The 25,200-nt window shown below is 43.4% G+C and overlaps 1 protein-coding gene across 5 annotated transcripts in view; it reads right to left on the reverse strand.

Moving 5' to 3' along the window:
• Positions 1 to 25,200, reverse strand: part of DYM (dymeclin) — a 177,682-nt gene that overhangs the window by 35,723 nt on the left and 116,759 nt on the right. For all 5 annotated transcript variants that reach the window (XM_080973461.1, XM_080973462.1, XM_080973465.1 and 2 more), the window contains one exon: positions 2,698 to 2,880. In XM_080973461.1, the coding sequence (XP_080829587.1) occupies positions 2,698 to 2,880 (183 nt within the window). The remainder of the gene's footprint in view (positions 1 to 2,697; positions 2,881 to 25,200) is intronic.

The raw sequence follows: 25,200 nt of genomic DNA on the forward strand, positions 1-25,200 counted from the left end.
ATAGCTCAAACGGTAGAGCATGAGACTCTTAATCTCGGGGTCGTGGGTTTGGGGCAAAAAGATTTCTGCACCGCAGGAGGTTGGACTAGATGATCCTTGCGGTCCCTTCCAACTCTACAATTCTATGATTCTATAACAGTAAATGTTTTATAGGATGTATGGGAAAGCAGAACAGCTGATGTTCTGGCTTTTTCTTAATTGTTTTAAAGTTATATATTCAGCAACTCTGGTATGATTATTTTAATACACACACACACACTTATTTTGATGTAAAACACGCCTGTAGATGGAAAGGCTGGTGGAAATATCTTAAATAAATATGTTTGAAAAGATTGGAATGGCTTTTTGTTTCTTTTTTAAACAGAAATGTCTGGCAAAATATTTCTATAAAATCAGTTTATCAAATAATGGCTGTAATGACATTTGACAGACTGCCTTACTGAAATATTTTTGCTAGACGGTTATTAATAAATTGTGATTTCCAGTGTTTAGTGTAGATCCAGCCTTTTCCAGTTATTGTTATATTTTTGGTTGGCTCTCAGATTCTGCTTTTTTGAGGGTTTTCAGACTTTTTTTTGGCATGTGTTATACAATTTATCTGACGTTTATTGCACAAATAAGAATGGGTGTATTTGTTCCAATAAACTTATGATAATATACCATCATTGCAATTGAAGATTATTATTTTCCTATATAGGCTTTGGTTGGGGGATTGAATAAAGCATTAGTGATTCATTGGCTGATAGTGTTTTAATTAGAATTTTTTTAGCTTTTTAAAATATGCTGTTTCAGGTGCCCCTTTTGGGCAGAGAATGCAATGTATAACTGATTAAAACAAGCAAATAAATAAATAAATAAATCTATCTCTCCTGCAGTAATCAGAGTGTCTGCTCTGCCACCTCCTGTCTTGTCTGGTGTCTCTGCAAGAGGAAAAGCAGATATTCTTACCACAGCAGCCTTCAAGAAAAGTATGATATATTTAAAAACCTCCTTTTTCATTGCAGCTGCTGTTCTGTGCCACCTGATAGTTCCACAAGGGCTCATGAGAATAGAATTAGAAGTACAGTATAAAAAAACAAAGGCAACTTTAAACATTTTTAAACTTGAGTGTTGAACTGTTGAACAGCTGAACTGATCAATTCAGAAACACAATAGTTCACCATAGGACTATCTAAATGGGAAGGTCGGGTGGAAGGCTAATAAATTTCATTGCCATCACTCCTTCTGTACACTTTCCAGGAGGGACAGCTGGCAACTTGCAGGGGACGAGTTTGGTTCTGAGGCTCCCAGTTGCTTATTTCTAACCTACAGTCAAACTAAACATGACACTGCGATATCTCTGACTGCAGATCTGTATAAAAGCTGTGGAAGGACCCTCTAAATTCAATGTGCACTACAGCACATATTATTATTTTAAACAAAACAAAAAACAAAACAACCTCTCCCTCTTTTCCTGATGGGTATCACTCCCCATGCTGCTGTTTCGCCCTCAGATGAAAAACTTACAGGTACTATCCTACCTCCACAGTCCTTATCAGAGTCAGGCTTACATGGAGTTCATCTATTAGGGATTATATTGTGGATAGCATTGCCAGTCCAGTTTGATAAGCTGCTTTGTCACTTTCTCAGCTGCTCAGCTGTTTGCACCTTGTGCATCTTAGTAATTAATTCTGGCAAGCCACTAGGTCCCTGAACTTTGTCACAAAGAGCTCAGATCTTATACAGTGGTACCTCGGGTTAAGAACTTAATTCGTTCCGGAGGGCCATTCTTAACCTGAAACTGTTCTTAACCTGAGACACCACTTTAGCTAATGGGGCCTCCCGCTGCCGCAGCACGATTTCTGTTCTCATCCTGAAGCAAAGTTCTTAACCCGAGGTACTATTTCTGGGTTAGCAGAGTCTGTAACCTGAAGTGTCTGTAACCCGAGGTCCCACTGTAAATGTTTCTCTGGACAGATCTAAGATCTCTGGATCTCTAAAAAATAAATTCTTGTAATCACACATCTGTCTAGTGGTAAAATCTGTGTGCTATGCTTTACTACCATAGTATAGGTAGCATGAGACAGAGAGATGAGAAAGCAGGGGTAACTATTGCCTTGGCTACCTGGTCCTCATAACAAGTATGTATGACCTTGAATCTGAATAGTGTATTTTCTTCTCCCCTCTCCAACCTTTTGTGGGTGTTTGGATATAATGCTGCAGGCATTTATCTGTTTTTTTTTTAATTTCTGTACAATTCCCACAGGATTTAGATGCTTTATACATAAATGACCACTTTCCCCCTGTATGATGTGAGAACCACGTGCATCTGTGCAAAAATGAAATAAAAATACAAATAGCTTTCCACAATCAATTTAACAATTGTAAAAGCAAAATCCACATCTACAAAAAGTAGGAGTTTAAGAACCTAGCTGTTCGAAAGCAAGTCAAAGTGCAAGTAGATAAATGAGTACCGCTCCCGCAGGAAGGTAAACGGCGTTTCCGTGCGCTGCTCTGGTTCGCCAGAAGCGGCTTAATCATGCTGGCCACATGACCCAGAAGCTGTACGCCAGCTCCCTCGGCCAATAAAGCGAGATGAGCGCCGCAACCCCAGAGTTGGCCACGACTGGACCTAACATTCAGGGGTCCCTTTACCTTTACCTTTTACTATAAAGGGTATTGTAGAAGATCAGTTTGTAAGAGTTTATTTTTACTTACCAGATCTATATTCTGCATTACATCCTGGAAAGAGGGGTGAGTTCGAAATTGCTCAAAGAGATCCCGCTTATAAAGCAGTGCATATACTAAGTTAGGGTTATGATGTAGTGAGTTTGTCAAGCAAGAGTTGATTATCTCTAACATCATTCGAATGACTTCTTCAATCACATTCAGGTCCTGTGCCTATAAGAAACAAGCAGAATAGAAAAAAACATTAGCCAGGCACGGTTTCCAATGGTGATTATCCACAGGCAAACAGACTGTATTTAATCTCGTAGATTCTAACTAAGTAGTGGCAACTTTTAGCAGACCAATTTACATTGATGTAATTAGCACCTTTACTTATTTTCCATGCTTCATTCTGTGCGTCTAATACATCTCAGCCCAACTAGTCTATCCGGCAGTAGTGCTGAAAATTTTTTCCATTTCAAAAGGTGGATCTTCATGCTTCAATGAAGTGTATTATTTTACCATTAAAACAGAAAAAAATCCCTATGCTCTGTCATGTATAACTTTAGTGCCAGCTAGGGCAGACAGTATTGTCTGGGTTCCGGACTTCCGGGTTGGCGCCATCGCCGAATGGCGGACTCCCTCCGAGCTCCGGAGGGAGCCTGCTCGGCAGGGGCTGGGTCCTACCGCACCGGCGATGCGGGGACCCTTAAAAACCACGGCCACGGAGGCCGTGGACATGGAGACTTGGCTGGCACCGCTAGCGCCCTCCCGACTCGTGAAGGAGCCTTTTTAAAGGCTACGGATCGGGTGCCGGGGAGAAGCGTGGTGCTTTGAGTCCTCTGCTATCCCTGCCGAGCGCAGCCGCATGCCATCCGGCGGAGAGCGCTGACTTCTTCCATTGAAAATTCGGACTTCTTAACAACAACCCGTGAGTAATTTGGAAACCGGGTTCAAAAGGAGAAAAAAAAGAATTTTTTTTTCGGATTGGACACGAGCGGGGGGGGATCCAAAAAGGAAGTCAGTCCCCCTCCCTACTGTAAACCTTCCAAAACAAGGATGGGGAAACCAAGGTCCAAAAAGATTTGTATTGCTGACAAAAACTAAGAATTCCACGATGGGGAACTACAAGAACTGTGCGGGAGGAAGAATTGAGGGAGAAGAAACGTAACCCCCCCCCCTGGGAACCGGGGTGATTGAAGAGAGAGCCTGGTGAAAAGAGTCGGAGATTTTGACAGCTGTCAAAGTAGCTGTCAAAGTCGGAAAGTAGAGAGGATTTTATTATGAGAACTTTGCTGGTTAAATTTGTTACAATTTGCTATAACTCGTTAAAACTTGGATACAAAATGGCGAAAACATGGATAACAATCGGACTTTTGGACTAGAGAAAACAAAGTTACAACAATCCCCCTAGAGGAGTTTCGGGACATTACAAAGATGGTCGTAAGTGGAAAAATACCATTGGAATTTTACAGGACTGGTTATCTTCTGGGAAAGCTGCAAAACGGAAATAATATTTTGTCTACAGGGTGTTCAGCTAAAGGAGACAATAGAATTTTCTATTGAAGAAAGGAAGGGACTGAACGCAAGTTTTTGTTCCTGAATAACAATAATCCCTGCAGAGTTACTAAGCTTCTGAATTAGAACGTTTCAGCAGCGGAACAAGAGGAAATTGGACTACAACTTGGAAAGAACAATGGGGGGAGTTTTATTAAAGATTTGAAGTTAAGTGTCTTAAAAAATAACTATAAAAAGAAAAAGCCAGCAAGGAGTTGGGGGAAATAGGTGATTTATGGACTTTAAGAATTCCAGGCGGATAACATGGTTTGGTGGTCAGGGGGAAATTAAACCGGGGACAGGGGGGGGAGAACTAAAATCCAAAGGCTTGTCAACTTCTTTTTTCTGAATTGGCTCTTTTTCATCTATTATATTTTTTATTTCTTATTTCTTATATTTCTATTGTGTGGGGTGTCCTTATCATTAAAAAAAGGGAAATTGTGGAATGAAAATGGGGTGGGCCCTGGGAGAGAACTTTTGTCTTTTATTAAGGGTATTGATGAGGAGTGTATAAATTTTAAATTCGAATAATGGTCTAAACAAATTAAGTTTCAATTAGAACTGAGAGCTTGTGGAGCCAACAATATGAAAGGGGAATATGGTAGGGGTGGGGGAAGGGGGGAGTCCCGGAAAGTGGATGTATGAAAATAAGGCTTTGAATGTACTTTAATCCTTACTTTCTGTATTTTTGAAAATCTTAATAAATATCATTTTAAAAAAAAAAAAAAAAGTATTGTCTGGGTTCCAGGAAACTCTGTGGCTCCTGGGAAGCTTATCAGTGTTCCTCAGTGATAAGATCAGTAAGGGCAGACAAACTAAAATGGTCAGAAGCAGCTTGATAAAAGTACATGTTATTATTTTATGTAAACCACTGTAGGGATCTTTCTGGGTCAAAGTTGAGGAGAAATATCAAATAAATATCTGGGTAAGAATAGTCTAGACATGCTGATCCACAATCTTGTAGCCCATCAACATCATCCCACTCTTCTTCATTCAAAGATCAAAGGGTGGTTCACAACATAAAAATACAAAAATGAGAACACAAAATATATTTTAAAACAAGAACAAAAGCAAATCAATACCCAGCTACCCCCCACAAACACACATTAAAGGCCTTAGTATGTTTAATCCAACAAAGGCCTGGTTACAGAGAAATGTTTTCACCTAGTACCTAAAGAAATGTAATGAAGGCATGGAGAGTGCATTCAACAAATGGGGAGCCACCACAGAAAAGGCCCATTCTCATGTTGCCGCCCTCTGGGCCTCTGCTGGTACAGAAAACTGTTGTAGGATGACAGACAGTACCTCAGCATGCAGGCATAGAACACAGATAAAGTTATTTGTTGAACACCTCCTCTCCCGTATCATCTGTCCCAGGCCCTGTGGGATGACATGCAAGAGACCTTTCTTTGGCTCCCTGACTGTGAACTCTGCTTCTGGAATACTGGTGGCAGAGACTCTGATGAGTTTCTGCTGCCAAGTAAAAACATTCTTATTTTTCGAGGAGTTTGGGGTGAACCAATGAGGCCACTTTCTGCTTTCAGTATTTTTAGGCTGATCTGTTATTTTCTGTGTTTTAATAATTATTTTATGACATTCTGGAAACCATCTTAGGATCACTATAATGGCATCACTTTGGAAATTATGCAGATGGTGTAGGTGCCTCTACATTTTTAATCCCATGTATTCAAGATGACTCAAATTACACTGAGGCTATAAGAATGTGCATGAAAATGTTGTAAGCTTTCTCAGCAGAGAGGAACAATAGGAAGTTATAAGTAAGTAATTTCCTTCTTAAATGAAAAGGTAGAGGACTTGAGGAGCCATGAATTCATGTCATTTGTGGTATGAACACCCATTCCTCAAAGCGTTCCCCCCTTGCAGAATTCTAATAAATCTTGGTCAATGGTTATTTAATAACAGGTCTGCATGATACTCTTAACCTCAGAATGGATCATAATACCAAGTGACAGACAAAATATAATTCTCTCAGAACACAGGAAGAACACTCTGTTTTATGGTCTTATTTACAAGGCTGAGCTATACCCCAATACAAATACCACGAAATAACTCTCCAAGTTCTTACATGCAAAAACTTACTTGGGGTAAATTTAAACAATGGGCTTCTGGGGAAGGGGAAGGGGTTACACAAACAAAGAGTCAAAGACAGTAAGTGGATGAAAGGTGAAATACATGAAGGAAAAACTGCACTTCATTGCTCTCTATACATCAGGCACCTCTACATCTAGACATGGTGTCAGGATAGATATAAACAAGGTTATGAAAACATTTCATGTACATCACCTTGCGTAATAACTTGTGCAGCAGCTTCAAAACAATTGAAACAGATTTTTTTCCCTTTCTCTAAGACAAGACAATGGTTCAAATGAGAAATGCTTTAAAAGCTTTTTTCTCCGATGTAACAGCTGCTCTCCATGCAGAAAGATATATAATTAAACTGGTATTTTTGCACCACATAGTTTGGGCTTTTGTAACAGTTGTGGAACCCACCCCCCAAAAACTACTGAACCTTCTAACTCTGAAATAATTGAGACCAGTGCTGATAAATATCCCAATTTTTTTTAGCTGGCAGCCATTCTTGGAGGCAATTACTGATTTTTAAGACAACACAATAGGCCAGAAGTATGCAGGCAAGATTCTCAAAAAGAATCTTTTTCCAGATCATACCTCAACAGGGCATACACCCCAGAAGTTCACAGGCTGTTTTAGGACATATGTATATATACATACATACATACATACATACATGCATGCATACAGGGATGCCAACAACATTTCCTGGGCTCAGCACGTTGTATTGAGTACACTGTACTCCTGCATCCCACTCCTCCCTTACCACCTATTGACAAGAGCTACTGCGTATGTACATATATTAACTTTGCCTAGCCTACCTCACAAGGTTGTTGCAAATAGAAAAAGGTGAAGAGGAGGAAAAACATACACAATCTTGAGCTGTACACTATAAGTCACAGTAGTGTGCCACAAAAACAAACTCTTGAGAGGCCAAAGCACTTATTCAGCCTTCTTGCTTTATTTCTTCAGAATTCATGGTATTGGTCTTATCAAATCAAAGGGCAAACTCAGAATAGGCATTCACATAGCAAGAAACAGAGAGGGCAAAATGTTGGCTTCTGTGACAGCTTCTAATTCTTACACACACCTTTACATTTTGAGAGCATAAAAGAGTGAAGTGTGCTTACAATTTTAACCCGGGGAAAAATATGCTACAGCTATCAGAAATCACATCCAGATATTCTTAAACTACTTGTTCCGGAGCAGCAAGACTAATGGTTCGCATCCAGTGTTCAATTTCTCGCCCAACTTCGTTTAGCAGTGCATATAATTAAAAAAATTGTGACATTCTGTTCAACTTCTAAGGAAACTTGGTCTGGTTAGTAAGTATAAGATAGTTTCCTTTATTTAGGGTTATTACGAGAGAAGCATATGTATTTTGTTTGCAGTAATTCTGGGAGGTTTCCAAGAATTTCCTGAATTTCCTGCATTTTTGACAAGAAACTAAAACCTTCCAATAAAACTGATGTGGGGGAGGAAAGAAGAAAAAGGAAGTGCGCAGAAAGCTCCATTCAGGTCCAAAGCCAACTTTTCAGTGATAAGAGCTCCGTTGTGCGTATGTAACAGATTTGTTGACACACGTACATAATGCTTCCAGACCACACTGAGCTGCCTTACGTTTCTGAGCACAATTCAAAGTGTTGGTGCTGACCTTTAAAGCCCTAAACGGCCTCGGTCCTGTATACCCGAAGGAGCGTCTCCACCCCCATCATTCTACCCGGACACTGAGGTCCAGCACCAAGGGCCTTCTGGCGATTCCCTCACTGTGAGAAGCCAAGTTACAGGGAACCAGGCAGAGGGCCTTCTCGGTAGTGGCACCCGCCCTGTGGAACGCCCTCCCACCAGATGTCAAAGAGAACAACAACTACCAGACTTTTAGAAGACATCTGAAGACAGCCCTGTTTAGGGAAGCTTTTAATGTTTGATGTATCACAGTATTTTAATATTCTTTTGGAAGCCGCCCAGAGTGGCTGTGGAAGCCCAGCCAGATGGGCGGGGGTATAAATAATAAATAAATTATTATTATTATTATTATTATTATTATTATTATTATTATTATTATTAAGACAGGACATTAAAATAACCACCATCCCCTTTGAACCCATTTGTTTTGCAACTATGAGTAGGACCTGCCTCCTTTAAGGATCTGTATTAATTTTAGTGGACCATCAACACACATTATTTCTGATTAGCCTAGAAGAGTAAGGACTAATGCCCACCAGCCAGCGCCTTTGGACAATACCAATTCTATTTACAATGACCACATCAAAACAACTCATCAAAGGAACATCAGACTAGCCCTCCTGGATCAGACCAAAGGTTCATCTTGCCCAGCCAAGATTGTGGCCAACCAAGTATCTATGGAAGGTCCACAAGAGGGACATAATGGCAATACTCCTACACAACAGTTGCTTTCCATCAGCTGGTATTCAGTGGCATTTCTGCATCCAACTGCAGGTATCATGTTTCAACAGACAAAAAGGGTCAAGGAAACTGAGGAGTGAGAACTAATTCTGACACAATATATTCCTCTTCACAACTGCTTTGGGAATGGTTCCCATGAAGGAATACACCTGGAAAACATTACATTGTAAGTAGAGAGACATACACACATAGAATGTTCCAGGAACGAACTGTGAGCAGGATGCTGAATTCCTGCCATCGCCTATTAGAGACCTTCCCTGGGAAATCCATGTAGATTTTCAATTCCAACATCATATTTTCCACATGGGAACGATTCTAAAACCGATTGCGTGGAAGCAAATGTTTGAAAAGGCCTTGGGATGCGAAACTATATATACATGCATATGTCTATGTGTATATATCTAGGCTCCAGCATACACGAATCAGCAAGATGGCGGTGATGGCAATGGTTGTGGCAGGTTTGCAGACCCCATTAAGGTTTGGCAGTACCCACTTCAAACCTCTTAGTGGCTACAGGGATTTATATACACGTCAGCTGCCAGAGCAAGTTCAACTAATGTAGGACAGGAGGACTGCACTGCAAAAAAAGAAAGAAAGAAAAAGACTATCCCAACTTAAATATGTACTTAAAAGATTTTTGAGTGATTAGTGCTGCAGAAGGGAAATAATTCAATATGACTTGATGGAGTTCTACTTCTCCATGGACAATCTCAATTTTCAACCATTTAAAAAAAGCTGAATTGCAGCAGAATGCATTTTTTAAAAGATCATATGTGAATCCTTAATTCCATGTGGAGATGGAAGAATATGAGACAGCGTTCTGCAGAATACACTGAAGGCCAGTTCAATTCTCAGCAGCAATGGGATTGGGGGGCGGGTGCATGTTTGATGTGCTTGGTACACAAGGATCAGCAATTCTAAGACTCCTCTGCCAGATATAATCTGCATTAACAATGTAGACAAACCACACACAAATGAGAAGTTGGGGAGCATAAGCATGTTCTATGAAGCTAGCAGAACATGCCTACGTGTGTCAACTCAAAAGTAGCTCCTATTAAGTAAATGTGTGGAAGTCAAGGCCTTTAAAAGTTTGTTGTATTCTGGGGCCCAGGGAGAGGGGAGAGGGAAATTCAAGTATTCTCTCTAATTCATGCTTTACCATTTCCAGCAATTAGGAATGAAACTTCTCCGAGCAGCAATATTTTTTTCCTGACTCAGGCCTGGAAAGTTTACAGGAAAGCTTTTCTTTTCTCTCCCCCCCCCCCATGACCCCAGAATTTTTGAATTTTATTGATATTGATGCTGCATTTTATGTTGTATTTTATGCTGTTTTATGCTTTTTTAAGTCACATTTTAATCAGTGTTTTATATTTGCTGTTAGTTGCCCTGAGCCTGGTTTTTAAACCGGGAAGGGTGCGGTATAAATAAAAATTTATAATTATTATTATTGTTAAAAATAAATTTTAAAAGACCATGAACAATCAGGTTAGTTACTTCCAAAACATTGTTCAATCAAAGATGAGAAATTAATAATGACAAGTAAAGAAGTGAAAAGTGTTTAAGTTGTGTGAAAAACTGTTTCAATATCAGCTTCTAAAAATACAATATAGGGGTTAAATTAGAAAATTACCATTGCTCAGCCAGTGCACACAATCCAACACAGACTGAAGTACTCACATACCCACTGATATGAATGGACTTAAGCACTCTTAACTTTGCAATTGGGACCGGGAGTATTCTATATACAGTGGTACCTCTAGTTACGTATTTAATTCATTCTGGAGGTCCGTCCTTAACCTGAAACTGTTCTTAACCTGAAGCACCACTTTAGCTAATGGGGCCTCCTGCTGCTGCCGCGCCACCGGAGCACGATTTCTGTTCTCATCCTGAAGCAAAGTTCTTAACCCGAGGTAATATTTTTGGGTTAGCGGAGTCTGTATGTAACCTGAAGCGTATGTAACCCGAGGTACCACTGTATATGCATTTCTTGAAGAAAATGTTATCTGGCCATCACTTAAAGAGCTTAATAAACTGCAAAGTATTTACTACTTAATACCGTAGTTTCAATCATTTTTATTCTTCATTTTAAATTGTCTATATTAACAATACATCAGTATAGGTTTTGGTTGTTTTAGAATGAATTCTACTTAAATGTGACGATATTTTGGGTATCCTCCCCAAGTGTATCAAGTCGTAAATAAAATTAAATAATATTTAGACATACAGCATTTTAAAGATGCAATTGTAGAGACACAAACAGAGCAAGATACTGTACAAAATTGAATGAATGGCACAGTTTTAAACTTATAATATCTAGCTTTGAAGGCATAAGTACTTATCTTTAGGACTGTCCCTCTATTTTAGCATTTGTCATTTAGTGTATACACGGACAAAAAAAAAATCCACACACAGCATTTATGCCTTCCCTTAAAGGTTTCTCTCAATAGACCGGTTGAAGGTACAAACAGGAAGGGAAAGTTAGGGCAGATTTGGGAAAGCTGTGATAGCAGGGACACACAACTATTGTTTTAGATTAAGTGTTGTTGTTTATGACATTCCATCTTATTTTTAAAGCTTATTATCCGCAAGATTCTGGATAAGAGCTGAATGCAGATTCAGGCTATTCAACTTCCTGAGTCTAGAGTTAGAAACTAAGACTGGATAAACTGTGGAAAAAATGTTTTGACCCCCCCCCAAAGGAAGGATATAAGAACAGTTCTGATACATCCTTTCCTTTATAGCCATATTTGACACTTTGGAAAAGGAATCAGGTATCTATCCTAATCTATCTATCAGGTGTCTATCAGTTATCTATCCTAGGGATTTATCAGGTATCTGTCTATCAGGTATCTATCCTAGGGACGCGTGGAGCTGTGGGTTAAACCACAGAGCCTAGGAATTGCCGATCAGAAGGTCAGCGGTTCAAATCCCCGCAACGGGGTAAGCTCCCGTTGCTTGGTCCCTGCTCCTGCCAACCTAGCAGCTCGAAAGCACGTCAAAGTGCAAGTAGATAAATAGGTAATTTCTCTGGCGGCAAGGTAAATGGTGTTTCCGTGCGCTGCTCTGATTCACCAGAAGCGGCTTAGTCCTGCTGGCTACATGACCCAGAAGCTGTACGCCGGATCCCTCGGCCAATAAAGCGAGATGAGCGCCGCAACCCCAGAGTCGGTCACGACTGGACCTAATGGTCAGGGGTCCCCTTACCTTTACCTTATCTATCCTAATGCAATCTGGCTGGGATCCCAACCCCCACCCCACCCCAACAATCCTTTCCCACAAATACACACTGGGGGGAAATGTGTTGCACTTGTGATGGTAAAGTCTCTATTATTGTCTAAGTCAGCCTTCCCCAACCTAGTGCCCTCCAGGTGGCACTATAACAACAACTCCCATCACCTCAATCAGCACAACAAATAATATTTGAAAACAATCTGAACAAGGCATGGATAAACTGATCAGAGTTTAGTTCAGGATGACATGCTAAACTGTGGTTCATCAAAAATGGAAGTGAAAACTTCTGATCTCCTCGTGGCTGCGTTGAAAGAATGAGAGCACAGAAGTCCAAGTCTCGCCGCAGCTCATTCCTGTCTGATAAACTACAATATATTGTGATGTTTTAATGTAGCCATTGACTTGAACTAGCCAGGTAATGATGCGAATGCAAACTACTAGTATTTTTAAATTGTAAAAGTTGAAATAAAATATCCTGGAAATGACATTGTTTAAGAATAGGATTCAAGGTATGTCTATACACCAGCTGATTTGTTCTTGTATAAAACACTTACTGTACACAAGAGCCTGGAAGAGGACACCTGATGCAATGGATACGAACCATGGAGCATCTCTGAATGTCTAGCAATATACATTTTTCATTAATACTTTACACATCCATGCTGAATAAAGTCAATATTTCCCAAGCAACAGTAATTTGAACAAACCACAACACCTTCCCAATCATACACACAAGCAAAAAAAATTCACTTGGCTTTACTGATCTAGTTTCAAACACATCAACCTACTGCACCAGTCTTTATTTGTAGAGCCGAATTTTCACAGTTGCTCCCCCCCCCCCCTTAGATCCTGCACAGTCCAGCAAAGTCATCAGAATCTATAATGGTGCCAGTCCAACTGTGAGCAATTTTGCGTATTAAAACTTGAAGATTATTTATTTTCATGTAGGATGTGCTGGACTTCAGATTTTAAGATTTTTTTCCTACCTTGCCCTATGCTGCAAGCCCTTCAAAGGAGCTGAGCCAATGGCAGCCAGAGATTTGTGGTACTTTGGACGCATGCCAGGCCCTCCAATGCCACAAAAGAGCTCGCAAGTGACTAGTTCCCAATCATTTATTTATTGCATTCATATCCCACTTCTTTCTCCAAGGACCTCAAGGGGGCATACATGGTTCTCCCCCTCCTCATTTCATCCCCAGAGCAACCCTGTGAGGTAGGCTAGGCTGAGAGTAAGTGACTGTCTTCATGGCCAAGTGAGCATTTGAACCCTGGTCTTTCCAGGTCCTAGTCTGACACTCTAGCCACTACACCAAAAGGCCCTCTGTGACATCCAAGACATTAAGGCAGGCATAGGCAAACTCTGGCCCTCCAGATGTTTTGGAACTACAATTCCCATCATCCCTAGCTAACAGGACCAGTGGTCAGGGATGATGGGAATTGTAGTCTCAAAACATCTGGCGGGCCAGAGTTTGCCTATGCCTGCATTAAGGCAATAGCATCAAGAGAAAGAAATTACAAAAATGAGAAGAGATCTAAGGTTTGGGGGTGGGGAGTGCAAGAGTATAAAGAGGTTCAAAGACACTCATGGTCTGTCAGACTGATGGCTACTCAGGTGTTTATAATTTGCTGCACAGGGAAAATAAATGAAATACTAAGGAATTACAATGGGGGGTGTCGTGGAGACCTTGCCCTACCTTAGCAGACATGCTTTTTAAAGTGACAACAGAGTTGAGCTCTGTGGTTTTTGTACATGTGAGAGAAAACCATCACACTGCATTTTGCATACCCACTCTGGAGCCACTTAATTACCCTAAAAAAATAATAATCATGTCAGTCTGGGATGGTTGTTAACTCCAAAGTTAAAAGCAACAACTCAAGGCTAAGATTTCTGAAGAACCTTAATTAACAAACTGTAATAAGAAAGAGCCAAGAGAAAAAGAGAGATGAACTGTACAATGCAAAACACACAAAGAGACTGGACTTCATATTTCAGGAAAATCCAATTAAGTTTTTTTCTCCCTCAGGGCAGTGTAACATGAGTTGCTCTATGACTCCGATACACAAGCAAGCAAAAAGAACAGTGTGGGAACTGGAAAAACTCATGATCATGACCACTTCTTTATTTTCCCCAGGCTGTGAATATGTTGGCAAAAGTAGCAAGCCTGTGGCCTACTGTGATGGGACGATGAGCTGCTTGTGTGTAAAATCCTAGTCCCTCAGAGTTTGGTCAAGTTTGCAAACCTCTGTCTGTAACGGAGCCCCTTAAACATGGCTCCGTCAGTCGCTGGCAGATTCCGACAGTGGTTGCTTTCGGAATCGCTTCCAACATAAAAGCTCCTTAACGGAAACACGTCTTCTGGACTCTCTGCGTGACAGTTTCCGGCGAGGAGTGGGTGTCCCTACAGGAGGTCCTGAAACCTCCCCACTGTTTTCGCTGGAAGTGTCTCTGAGCCATCCCTCCAGCTCCCTTTCCCTCAGCTCAGCTCCTCTCCCCCTACTGGTTCCCTCTTCAGCTGCTGAGTCTCTCCCAACCTGTGTGAGCCCTTTCACTTCCCTTCCTTCCGATGGCAGTTCCCTGACATCCACCTCCCCTCCAGGGCCCCCTTCATCCCCTCTCGCCCCCTCCTCTACGGGCGGTGAGGAGGCAAAACCCCGGAATGAACTTCCTTCATCTTCCGATGTCCCGAACACTTCTCTCCACCTGTTGCGGTTCCTGGTCTCGAAGTACTCCTCCTCCTCAGAGTCCATCTCCCCTTCCCCTTCCGATTCCGAGAATCCTTCCAACTCCTCCTCCTCATCGGTGGTCCCAAAGTATTCCCTCCGGAACCTCTCCACAGGCTGAGGTTTCCTTGGGAACCTTTGATGGAACGTTTCTATCAATACCTCGTCATTGATATCTTCTGCCATTACCCAAGTGTTTTCTGACTCCGGTTCTCCTTCCCACGCTACCAAATACTCCACCTGATCCCCCTTCCATCTGGCGTCGAGGATTTCTGCCACATGGCTGCTGCATTCCCTTTCTTCTATGACCGGTCCCCGAGTGGCCATCCCTTCTCGTCCCCCCTCATACGGTGACAGTAACGACCTGTGAAATACTGGGTGCAGTTTCATGTGGTTGGGTAACCGGAGCCTGAAAGCCACTGGGTTGACCTGTTGAATGACCTCAAAGGGACCCAATCTCCTGGGTCTTAATTTCTTACAACCTCCTTTGAACGGCAACCCTTGGGTTGACAGCCACACCCTATCTCCCACCCTTATGGTTTCACCTTCCCTTCGGTTCTTGTCTGCCTGCCTCTTGTATTCTTCCTTCGCCCTTTCTAAGTTGAGTTGGAGCTGACGATGGATTGCTTCCATTTCTTCTACAAAATGCTCGGCTGCCGGGACACCCCATCTCTCCCCTTCTCCCCCTGGGAAAGCCCTGGGATGACACCCATAATTAGCCAAGAAGGGGCTCATCCCTGTGGACACATTCTCGGCATTGTTGTAGGCAAATTCCGCCAGCGCCAACTTTTCTACCCAGTCATTCTCTCTGTCATTGACATAACACCTCAGGTATTGCTGGAGGACCCCGTTTGCTCTTTCCGCCTGCCCGTTGGTTTCAGGGTGCCGGGCAGTCGAAAAGTTGACCTCCACCTGCAGTAAGCTCATGAGCTTCCTCCAGAACCTGGAAGTAAATTGTTTTCCTCGGTCTGAGACCACCCTCAATGGCACTCCGTGCAACCTAAAAATGTGTTCTACAAATAACTTCGCTGTCTCTTCCGCCGTGACTGCATGCGAGCAGGCTACAAAGTGGCACATCTTTGTTAGTAGGTCTACCACCACCATGATGGCTGTTTTCCCCTTGGACTTCGGCAGATCAGTCATAAAATCTATCGACACTGCCTCCCAAGGTCGTTCTGGGGTTGGTAAGGGTTCTAATAGCCCCGCCGGTGCCCGCCTCTCCCCTTTGGCTCGCTGGCATTGCTCACACCCTCTTACATACTCCCGTACATCTTCCCTCACCTTAGGCCACCAAAATTCCCTGGTGACCAACCACATGGTTTTGTGTTGTCCAAAATGCCCCGCCGTGGGGCTGTCGTGCAACTGCTTGAGTACCCTCCCCCTTAAGTCTCCTTCAGGGATATACAGTGCCCCTTTGTAATACAAAGCTCCATTTCTTTCCTCGAAACCCCCTGGTTCCTCTCCCTCACCCCTAAGACCTCTGAGCTTATTCTGGGCGTATTCATCATTCTCTGTTTCCTCTACCAGTTCTCTTTGTCCCACCAATGCCGCCCCACACACCCAGCGGTCCTCTGGAATGACATGTCTCTCTTCGGGTGCTCCCTCCCCCTCCAAATATTCAGGTTTGCGTGAGAGAGCGTCCGCCCTAATGTTCTCTGGGCCTGGCACGTAACAAATCTCAAAGTTAAATTTGGAGAACTCCTGGGCCCATCTCACTTGCCGTTGGTTGAGCACTCGTGCCGTCCTCCAATACTCTAGGTTCTTGTGGTCAGTGCACACTTGCACCTTATGTTGTGCGCCAATTAGCAGGTGCCTCCATCTCCGGAACGCCTCATGAATGGCTAGTAGTTCTCGGTCATACACCGTGTAGTTCCTCTCGGATTTGTTCAGCTTTCGCGAAAAAAAGGCACACGGTCTCCACTCTGACTCCTCCTTCCCTGGCTGCAGAAGCACCGCCCCAATCGCTCTGTCTGATGCGTCAGTTTCCACTCTCATCGGTTTTTGTAAATCCACATGCAGGAGTTGTTGTTCCGAGGCGAAGGCCCTTTTTAGTTCCTCAAATGCTCGCTCCGCCTCCTCAGTCCAAACGAACTTCTTCTTACTGCTGAGACAGTCCGTAATGGGCGCCGTCAGGTGGGCAAAGTTTCGGATGAACTTACGATAGAAGTTCCCAAATCCTAGGAACCTCTGCACATCCTTCCTTGTTTTGGGTGTTTTCCATTCCAGCACCGCCTGGACCTTGCCGGGATCCATGGCCAATCCCTTGTCTGACAGGCGATACCCCAGGAATTCCACCTCCTTGGTATGAAACTGACACTTCTCCAGTTTCACCCACAGCTGGTTGGCTTGCAGCCTGCTCAACACTTCTCTGACGTCTCTCACATGCTGCTCCTCATTCTCAGAATACACCAACACGTCGTCTAAGAAGGCCACACAATTCTTGTAAAGCAAAGGCCCCAGGACGTGGTTCATAAACGATTGAAAGCACGCGGAGCCTCCTTGTAGGCCGAAGGGCATAACTAAATATTCAAATGCCCCCAAAGGGGTGAACATGGTGGTTTTCCATTCATCCCCCTTCCTTATTCGTATCAGGTTGTACGCCCCCCTTAGGTCCAGTTTAGTAAAAATCTTTCCCTTCCTGACCCTTGTCAAAATGTCGTCAATCCTGGGCATAGGGAAAGCCACTGGTTCTGACACTGCATTTAAGGCCCTGAAGTCACACACAAGCCTCGGCTTGTTCGTGTTTTTTTTATCCACAAAAAACACTGGGCTGCCCCCCACCGCCCTGGACTCTCTGATGAACCCTCTCTTCAGGTTCTTGTCAATGAACTCTCTTAGCTCCTGCATCTCTCTGTCTGACATGGCGTACAGCTTGCCTACAGGGAGCTGTGCCCCAGGGAGTAAATTGATTTGACAGTCAAAGGGTCTATGCGGGGGTAGTTGGTCAGCTTCCCTTTCGCTGAAGACGTCGCGGAGATCTGCGTATTGTCGTGGTACCTTCACGTTCTCCGTTACTTCAGTCCCTGCTAGGGTGGCTTGGGCCCCTGCCAAACCCTTTCCCTCTTTGCAGTGTTCTAAGCAATGTGCTGAACCAAAAGAAACCACTCTCTGATGCCAGCCCACCAGCGGATCATGTAACGCTAGCCAGCTCATCCCCAATATAATGGGAGCTCCTCCCAAGGTGGCCACATTAAACGCTATCAGTTCGGTGTGCCTTGCCACCTTCATTATCATTGGGACGGTCTGCAAGCTGACTTCTCCTCCCAACAGCTCCCTGCCATCGATCGTGGTCACCTGCAGGGGGTTGCTTAAAGGGATCGTCTGTATCTGGTGTTCAGCTGCAAACTCTTTGCTCATGAAATTGCAGGAGCTGCCTGAGTCCAACAGCGCCTTTATCTTTAGAGGGTGTCCGTTTGGCAGCTCTAGCGCCACTTCTATCACTAGGGCGGGTTTAGGAGGTTCTGGCGTGGGCACTTTCACTGCTCTTTGGCCTGGCTGCTGTGCCCCGACGGTGGCAGCCAGGCGTTGGCTTTTACTTGCTTCGGTATTTCTTCCTCTCTTCCCTCCACAGCTCCTACCATCCCTTGCCATTCCTTCCTCTGGGGGCAGACTCTGGCAAAGTGACCTGGCTGTTGGCAGAGATAGCATTTCCGGGCGCCTTTTCCCTCCTTCTTTCCCCCCTCACTGGGCTTTGAAACTGCGCGCGCGCGCGCTGTTCCGATTTCCATCGGCTCTGCCGGCGGGAAAGTTGGCTCTGGAATGTCTGGAATGCGGAACTCCTTCCAACGTTCCCCCTTCCCTTCCCGCCTCTCCAATGCTCTCGCCTCCTGGCGCGCTCCTATGGTCAGCGCTGATTTGGTCAGCTGGTCCATAGACTCCGCCCTGGGCGCCCGGGAAAGTTCGTCTTTCACAGCCGAAGAAAGCCCTTCTTCAAAGAGCATTTGAATGGGTTCCGCCGATAGATCCCACCCCAATTTATGGATCAACATGGTGAACTCAGTCCAGTACTCACGGACAGATCGGCTCCCCTGTTTGCAAGCCATTAACTGTCTGCGGACCACTCCCTGTTCAATATCGCTGGAAAACATCAGATCCATGGCGCGAAAGAACTTCATCGTGTCCTTTAGGACGTCACTATTCGCTGCCATCAGGGGTCTAACCCAGTCTCTCGCCCCCTTTTCAAGATGCCCAATCACGAAAGCCACTCGTGATTCCTCGTCAGGGAATTCATCAAACTGCAGATTGAGGGCATATTGCATCTCTGTCCGAAAGCCATGATAGTCTTTGGGCTCCCCCCCAAACTTCTGCACCAATCCTGGTACCTTTCTGACGAGCTGGGTGTCTTTCCCCTTTTTGTCTGCATCCTGAGCCCTCCTCTCCTCAAGCCTCGCCGTCTGCAGCGCTAGCTGGACCTCCAACACCCGGTACCTTTCTTCCAGGCTTGGACCCGCTCCAGCTCCTGCTTCTCCGGTTCCGGCTGGGTTGCTCATGATGCCTTCTCCTGCACAAGCTGCTCACGAAGACTGTCGGAATGCTGTGATGGGACGATGAGCTGCTTGTGTGTAAAATCCTAGTCCCTCAGAGTTTGGTCAAGTTTGCAAACCTCTGTCTGTAACGGAGCCCCTTAAACATGGCTCCGTCAGTCGCTGGCAGATTCCGACAGTGGTTGCTTTCGGAATCGCTTCCAACATAAAAGCTCCTTAACGGAAACACGTCTTCTGGACTCTCTGCGTGACAGTTTCCGGCGAGGAGTGGGTGTCCCTACAGGAGGTCCTGAAACCTCCCCACTGTTTTCGCTGGAAGTGTCTCTGAGCCATCCCTCCAGCTCCCTTTCCCTCAGCTCAGCTCCTCTCCCCCTACTGGTTCCCTCTTCAGCTGCTGAGTCTCTCCCAACCTGTGTGAGCCCTTTCACTTCCCTTCCTTCCGATGGCAGTTCCCTGACACCTACCCCACCCCAACGCAAGGAAAAGAGAAAAGTTAAAAATGCTAGAAACCAGTTTTAAGTTCTTGAAGTTATAAGTCAATCTAGTTCCTCTAGAAACAATATTATCACAGTGTGAGAGGAAGATATTCTTATGGAAGCACAACCTACTCTGTGATTATCCCCCAAACTTGCAGGCCAGTTCTTGTGTGGTCTTTGGATTAGGGGAGGCCAGAATCTATACTGTGGCTAGTTACTGCTGCGTGCTAAAGAAACACTGAAATAACTATTCTTTTATTGCAATTTGAGTCTCCTCTTCATACACTGAAGAAGTGTATGCAAGTCTGCACAGCTCTGTTGCATCGCTTGTCCTTTAGTCTATCCTCCAGATGAGAAAGAGTTCCATTAATTGAACTGCTCTTCTTTAAACTTACTAGGATAAAATCTGAGAATGCAAGCTCTAGGAACATGGGTCCCACCAAACATAGTTTTTGTTCCTGGCAAAGCTCTGACCAGATTTGGACTTCTCATAATTTCCTGCAACAGTTCCTATCCTTTCTAATCTGCTTGTCTGTTCAACATACATATGTGGACACTTGGCAACATCATAGGAAGTTATTAGCAGCTGATACTATTTATACTGCTAAAGGAAGCTGTACCTTGTCCTTTTCATATTCACTAAAGTTCTGGAGTGTTTACCCAGGGAATGGCCATGGTAGATGAGTTCAGGCATTCCAGCTAACTAAGGGTGAAGCTAGTAAGGTGAACTAATGCTAACTAACTGGGGTGTGCGCTGGAACATGCATCATAGAGAGGGTTTGCGTTACTCATCACTCAGCTGGGCTGTCAACAGCATATTGCACCAATGCTCACTCACATGCACTAGCTACAATTCAAAGGGTTGCTGTTGTTTAAGAAGGCCAAGGAATTTTAAAGATTCATCACATTCTTGTGCTTACATGTGGGTTATTGGAATATAAAGGTAAAGGGACCCCTGACCATTAGGTCCAGTAGCGGCCGAATCTGGGGTTGCGGCGCTCATCTCGCTTTATTGGCTGAGGGAGCCGGCGTACAGCTTCCAGGTCATGTGGCCAGCATGACTAAGCCGCTTCTGGTGAACCAGAGCAGCGCACGGAAACACCGTTTACCTTCCCGCTGGAGCGGTACCTATTTATCTACTTGCACTTGGTTTAACCCACAGTGCCACCCGCGTCCCATTATTGGGAATTTATTAGACCTGAAATGACACCCATTGTCTTCAAGCGCTTGATTCAAGGTGCCAATGATGACCTATATAAATGGGGATCACCTCTACGCGCCATCACAAGCTTTAAGAAATACCTTCTTATATTTACCATCTATATGCCAAGCTGGGACAGCAAGGGTATGAACCTCAAGATTCCTTCCAGCTCTACATTTCTACGATTCTCTGAGGAATTTTACTCCAGACTCACCAAAGCCAAGCAAGTGAAAGGTATCTTTTATTCAAAAAGGTAACAAAGATCACAGTAAGATTAATGTTTATTTCTTGGGGTTTTATGACTAACGTAGTTTCTCACCTGAATCTCTTGGGATGGGGGAGTAAATTAATTAAAATAAATGCAATGTTTCCTGCACACTTAGAAAAGTTACAAAAAAGCACACATGTTTTGCTGGCATGTGAGAAAAGAAAACATATAGCATGAAGCCACTGAAACATGTCTGAATAAAATGATAAAAATGAAAGAGTTAAGGAACAGAACTGATGTATCTGCCATGGTAATTCTTTGTGCCGGCTGTAAAATTCAGAATGCCACTTAAATCCACTGTCTGGAAAAGTAGCCAATGTGGAAAATGGTCCCCTATGGCCATCGCCTCATTATAAATTTGTTATTAATAAAGTAGTAGACGTCTTAGCTGTCTGTGTGCATGATTCTTTAGAGCCCCAGCCAGCATCATCAATGGGAAGGGATGATGGGAATTGAAGTCCAATAATAAGTGGGGGGGGGGGACACAAATGGACAGGGCTGTGCCTTGGGAAGCGAAAGGGGGAGAGCAATCACAGATAAAGAATTAAAAAAGAAACTCAAACAAAGGTTTTTAAAATTCTATGTTTAAAAAGACTTTTCAGCCACTGTAGTTGAAACTGCAGCTGTGAAACAGGCAATCTCCTAGGCTCTGACCGGAATACCTGGCTCTGAAGAAGGACCACCTGGGCCTTTCTCAGAGTCTAGGCAAGGCAGGGAGGTGGACAAGAACCCAGGGAATGGTAGTTGAGCTTACCCCCCCCCCCCACATTCAAAAATTCATCCAGCCCAGGACTTAGTGGCAAGTTGGTGAGCAGCAGTGTCAGGCCTGTGAGGGGGACTTCTGAGCCCTAGGGCACTCACCCAGTGCCCAACCTCATTGGCTGCTGGTGCCAGGCCTGTATTATCTCCATCTAGTATTTCTCCTCTTCTTCCACCTTCTACATTTTCAGCATTATCCTTGTCCTTTACTTCTCTTTCTTTAACCCAACCCTCCAGGCCCATTCCACATGTAGGCTGCTTCCTCTGGCAGCAGAAGTTCATATGCTTCATGCCAGCAGCATTGCTACAAACTGACATCAGTGTGGGAGAAGCCCTACTAATGATTCAGTATGGGAGAACATGCCATTTTCTCCTCAGGGATAAATAAATGCAACCAGCTCCAATGGCTAGCTGGAGCTTCAAACAAAATCATTTTCAATCGCGTATTCTTCACGAGCATGCAAAACTTGAGATGCAGATGCAAAACTCTCTTTTCAAAATGTGAATGCTGCTTTGTTCATTCATATAGTAATGGGTGGAAGTTTCTTCAACAACTCTTGAAGCAGGAAGCTAAAAAATATGTTTGCTAATAAGTGTAAGAGTTAATAAATTTGTGGGGAAAGAGGCACCAAAGCCCATTCACAGTATTTCAAGGGAATACTTTGTATATTTGTGGCTGACAAATATAAGCCTAAACTGATACCCCAAACAATATAGAAGTGGGCAATAGACAGTGAACAGCAGGGCATTTAAAGGATACACTTTTTCTCAGCAGAGGGGTCTGTTTACATTGGTTTACAGGCGTCAGATGCCTGGAACAAGCAAGAACAGCTACAGGCACACCCACAGTACCAGTACAGTTCATTAAACCTGAACCTACTACTATTTAAAACTACCTCGGTAGTGGCGCCTACTCTGTGGAACGCCCTCCCAGCAGATGTCAAGGCAATAAGCAACTATCTTACTTTTAAAAGACATCTGAAGGTGGCTCTGTTTAGGGAAGTTTTTAATGTTTGATGCTGTATTGTATTTTTAATATTTGGTTGGAAGCCGCCCAGAGTGGCTGGAGAAACCCAGCCAGATGGGCGGGGTATAAATAATATATTATTATTATTATTATTATTATTATTATTATTACCTGTAGATAGTCATTGCTCCTAATTAGACTGGCACAAGAGGATAGGACAACTCTGCTAGTAGGTACCAGGTTACCGAAACACTGAGCATTGAAGCATTTTCTGAATGCTGTGTTCGCAAGATGTAAAAATGTAAAACGAAAACTGGTAACAGAATGGGAACACCTATGCTTCCTGGAGGACTATACTGGAGGACTGCCTACTTATTTTGAACATGTGACAAAAAGGATGAAGGTAAAATAAAATAAATAAATACTCCTCAAATTCAACTGTGTATCTCGATAACTTACACCTATTTTAATGGACACAAGGTTGGGTCAATACATGCTGCAATGGAGACTTGTGTGTGTTCAGGACACTTCTGCACTTCAAGGTCAAACCCCAGCTTTATCCCCACCCACTACACTCATTTTCATGGGGTCAAAAAAGATGCACCAAAAAGATGTGATGTGATTTCTCCTTTCAACACTGAGGTGTCTTAATGAAATATAGCCTGTGTATTTACAGTATGATATTCTATGAAGTTTGAACACCTGCTGAATCTTTGCACCTGCTTTTTCTTATTTGGAGCGGGAAGAGACAAGCAACATGCACTCTCTGTAGCAAGGCCTCTCATACACTGTGCTTAATTACAGTGGTACTTCGGGTTAAATACGCTTCAGGTTACAGACTCAGCTAACCCAGAAATAGTGCTTCAGGTCAAGAACTTTACTTCAGGATGAGAACAGAAATCGTGTTCCAGAGGCGCAGCGGCAGCAGGAGGCCCCCTTAGCTAAAGTGGTGCTTCAGGTTAAGAACAGTTTCAGGTTAAGTAGGGACCTCCGGAACAAATTAAGTACTTAACCCGAGGTACCACTGTACTTACATTATTAATCAGGTGAAAATACTGGAGTTATTATTCAGGCACAAATCTTGTGGGCTATTACTCATCCAACCTCCCCTCCACCCAATAAAATATTAGAAAAATTGACCCAAAACCTTTGCTTCTCAACCACAAGTGGCTACTTAAAGCTATTTGTGTAGCTGGTAGACTGTGAGAAAATGAAAATCATTCCGGTTTCACTTTTAGTGAACAAATAGTGTCTGGTCCACAAAACCACTGTCTCAAACTGTCACGTATGGATAGTCTCAGCTGAGACATCATGGGTAAGTTAAGATGGGACTTCTAGAAAACACCACCGAGACAAACCGACTGATAATGCTTTATCTTGTTAACAGAGGCAAAGAAGATGTGGTTGTCCCCAAACCAGAGAATGCTGCTGTCTGCCTCCCTTCCTGGTTTTGCAGCAGAAACTAGAAAAGCACGAGGCTTGCACATCATGCCTGGAAAACTACTAAAGTGGACTCGCTTCAGACTTTTTGGAGTCTCTTCTTCAGCTAAGCACAAGTTCAGGAATAAATGTTGCCACAATACAATTTTGGCCTCTGATTTGTCAGATGAAATAAACAGAAAAATTAGCAGAACCCCACTATAGACATTATATAAGAGATACGCATTATATAAGAGATACACACATTTAGACATGAAAAGGAAAAGGGAAATACATTGATACTGAGACAAACTTTGCAGTCATTTTTATGCACACTACCTATCAGGGATGTGCAATTCCTGCGCAACGAGAGACTCAATTTTATTCAGGTTATATTATGCAAATTGTGAAATTCTGTGCAGACCTGTTTAACAATGCACAGCTCATTTAGCATAAATATATAGAATGCTTTTTCTTCTCAAAAAGTGGATTTTTTAAAAAAACAAAAACAGCAAAGGGGACAAAGATTCAAGAGTCCTGGAAAGGGGCATAAAGTAGGGTGTAGAAATTCTCCTATACAGGAAACAGGAAATTTTGCCCAAGCCTTCTCCTTGACTATGAGGAAGGGTTTCACCACAGCTAAGTGGTAGAGCACATGTTTTGTTTGTAGATGGCTGAAGTTCCTAAACCACCACCCCAATCAACTCCATGGAAAAGATTTAAGGAATATCCTCTCAGTTATGGTTAACAATATTTGGCTAGATGGACCATTGGTCTAAAACTGTACAAGGCTGGTCTGCACATCGGCCAAGCCAAATGGATTATCTGACTATGTATCATGGACAGCTATGTGTTTGACAACCCCATCCACCACCAATTCTTGAAGTCCTTAGCAGGCAACAAATACTGGAAAATTATCATCCTGCTAGTAAGCCACCATATATGAATAGCGG

This window comes from Podarcis pityusensis (assembly GCF_964106645.2).
Source record: "Podarcis pityusensis genome assembly, chromosome: 11".
NCBI lineage: Eukaryota > Metazoa > Chordata > Lepidosauria > Squamata > Lacertidae > Podarcis > Podarcis pityusensis.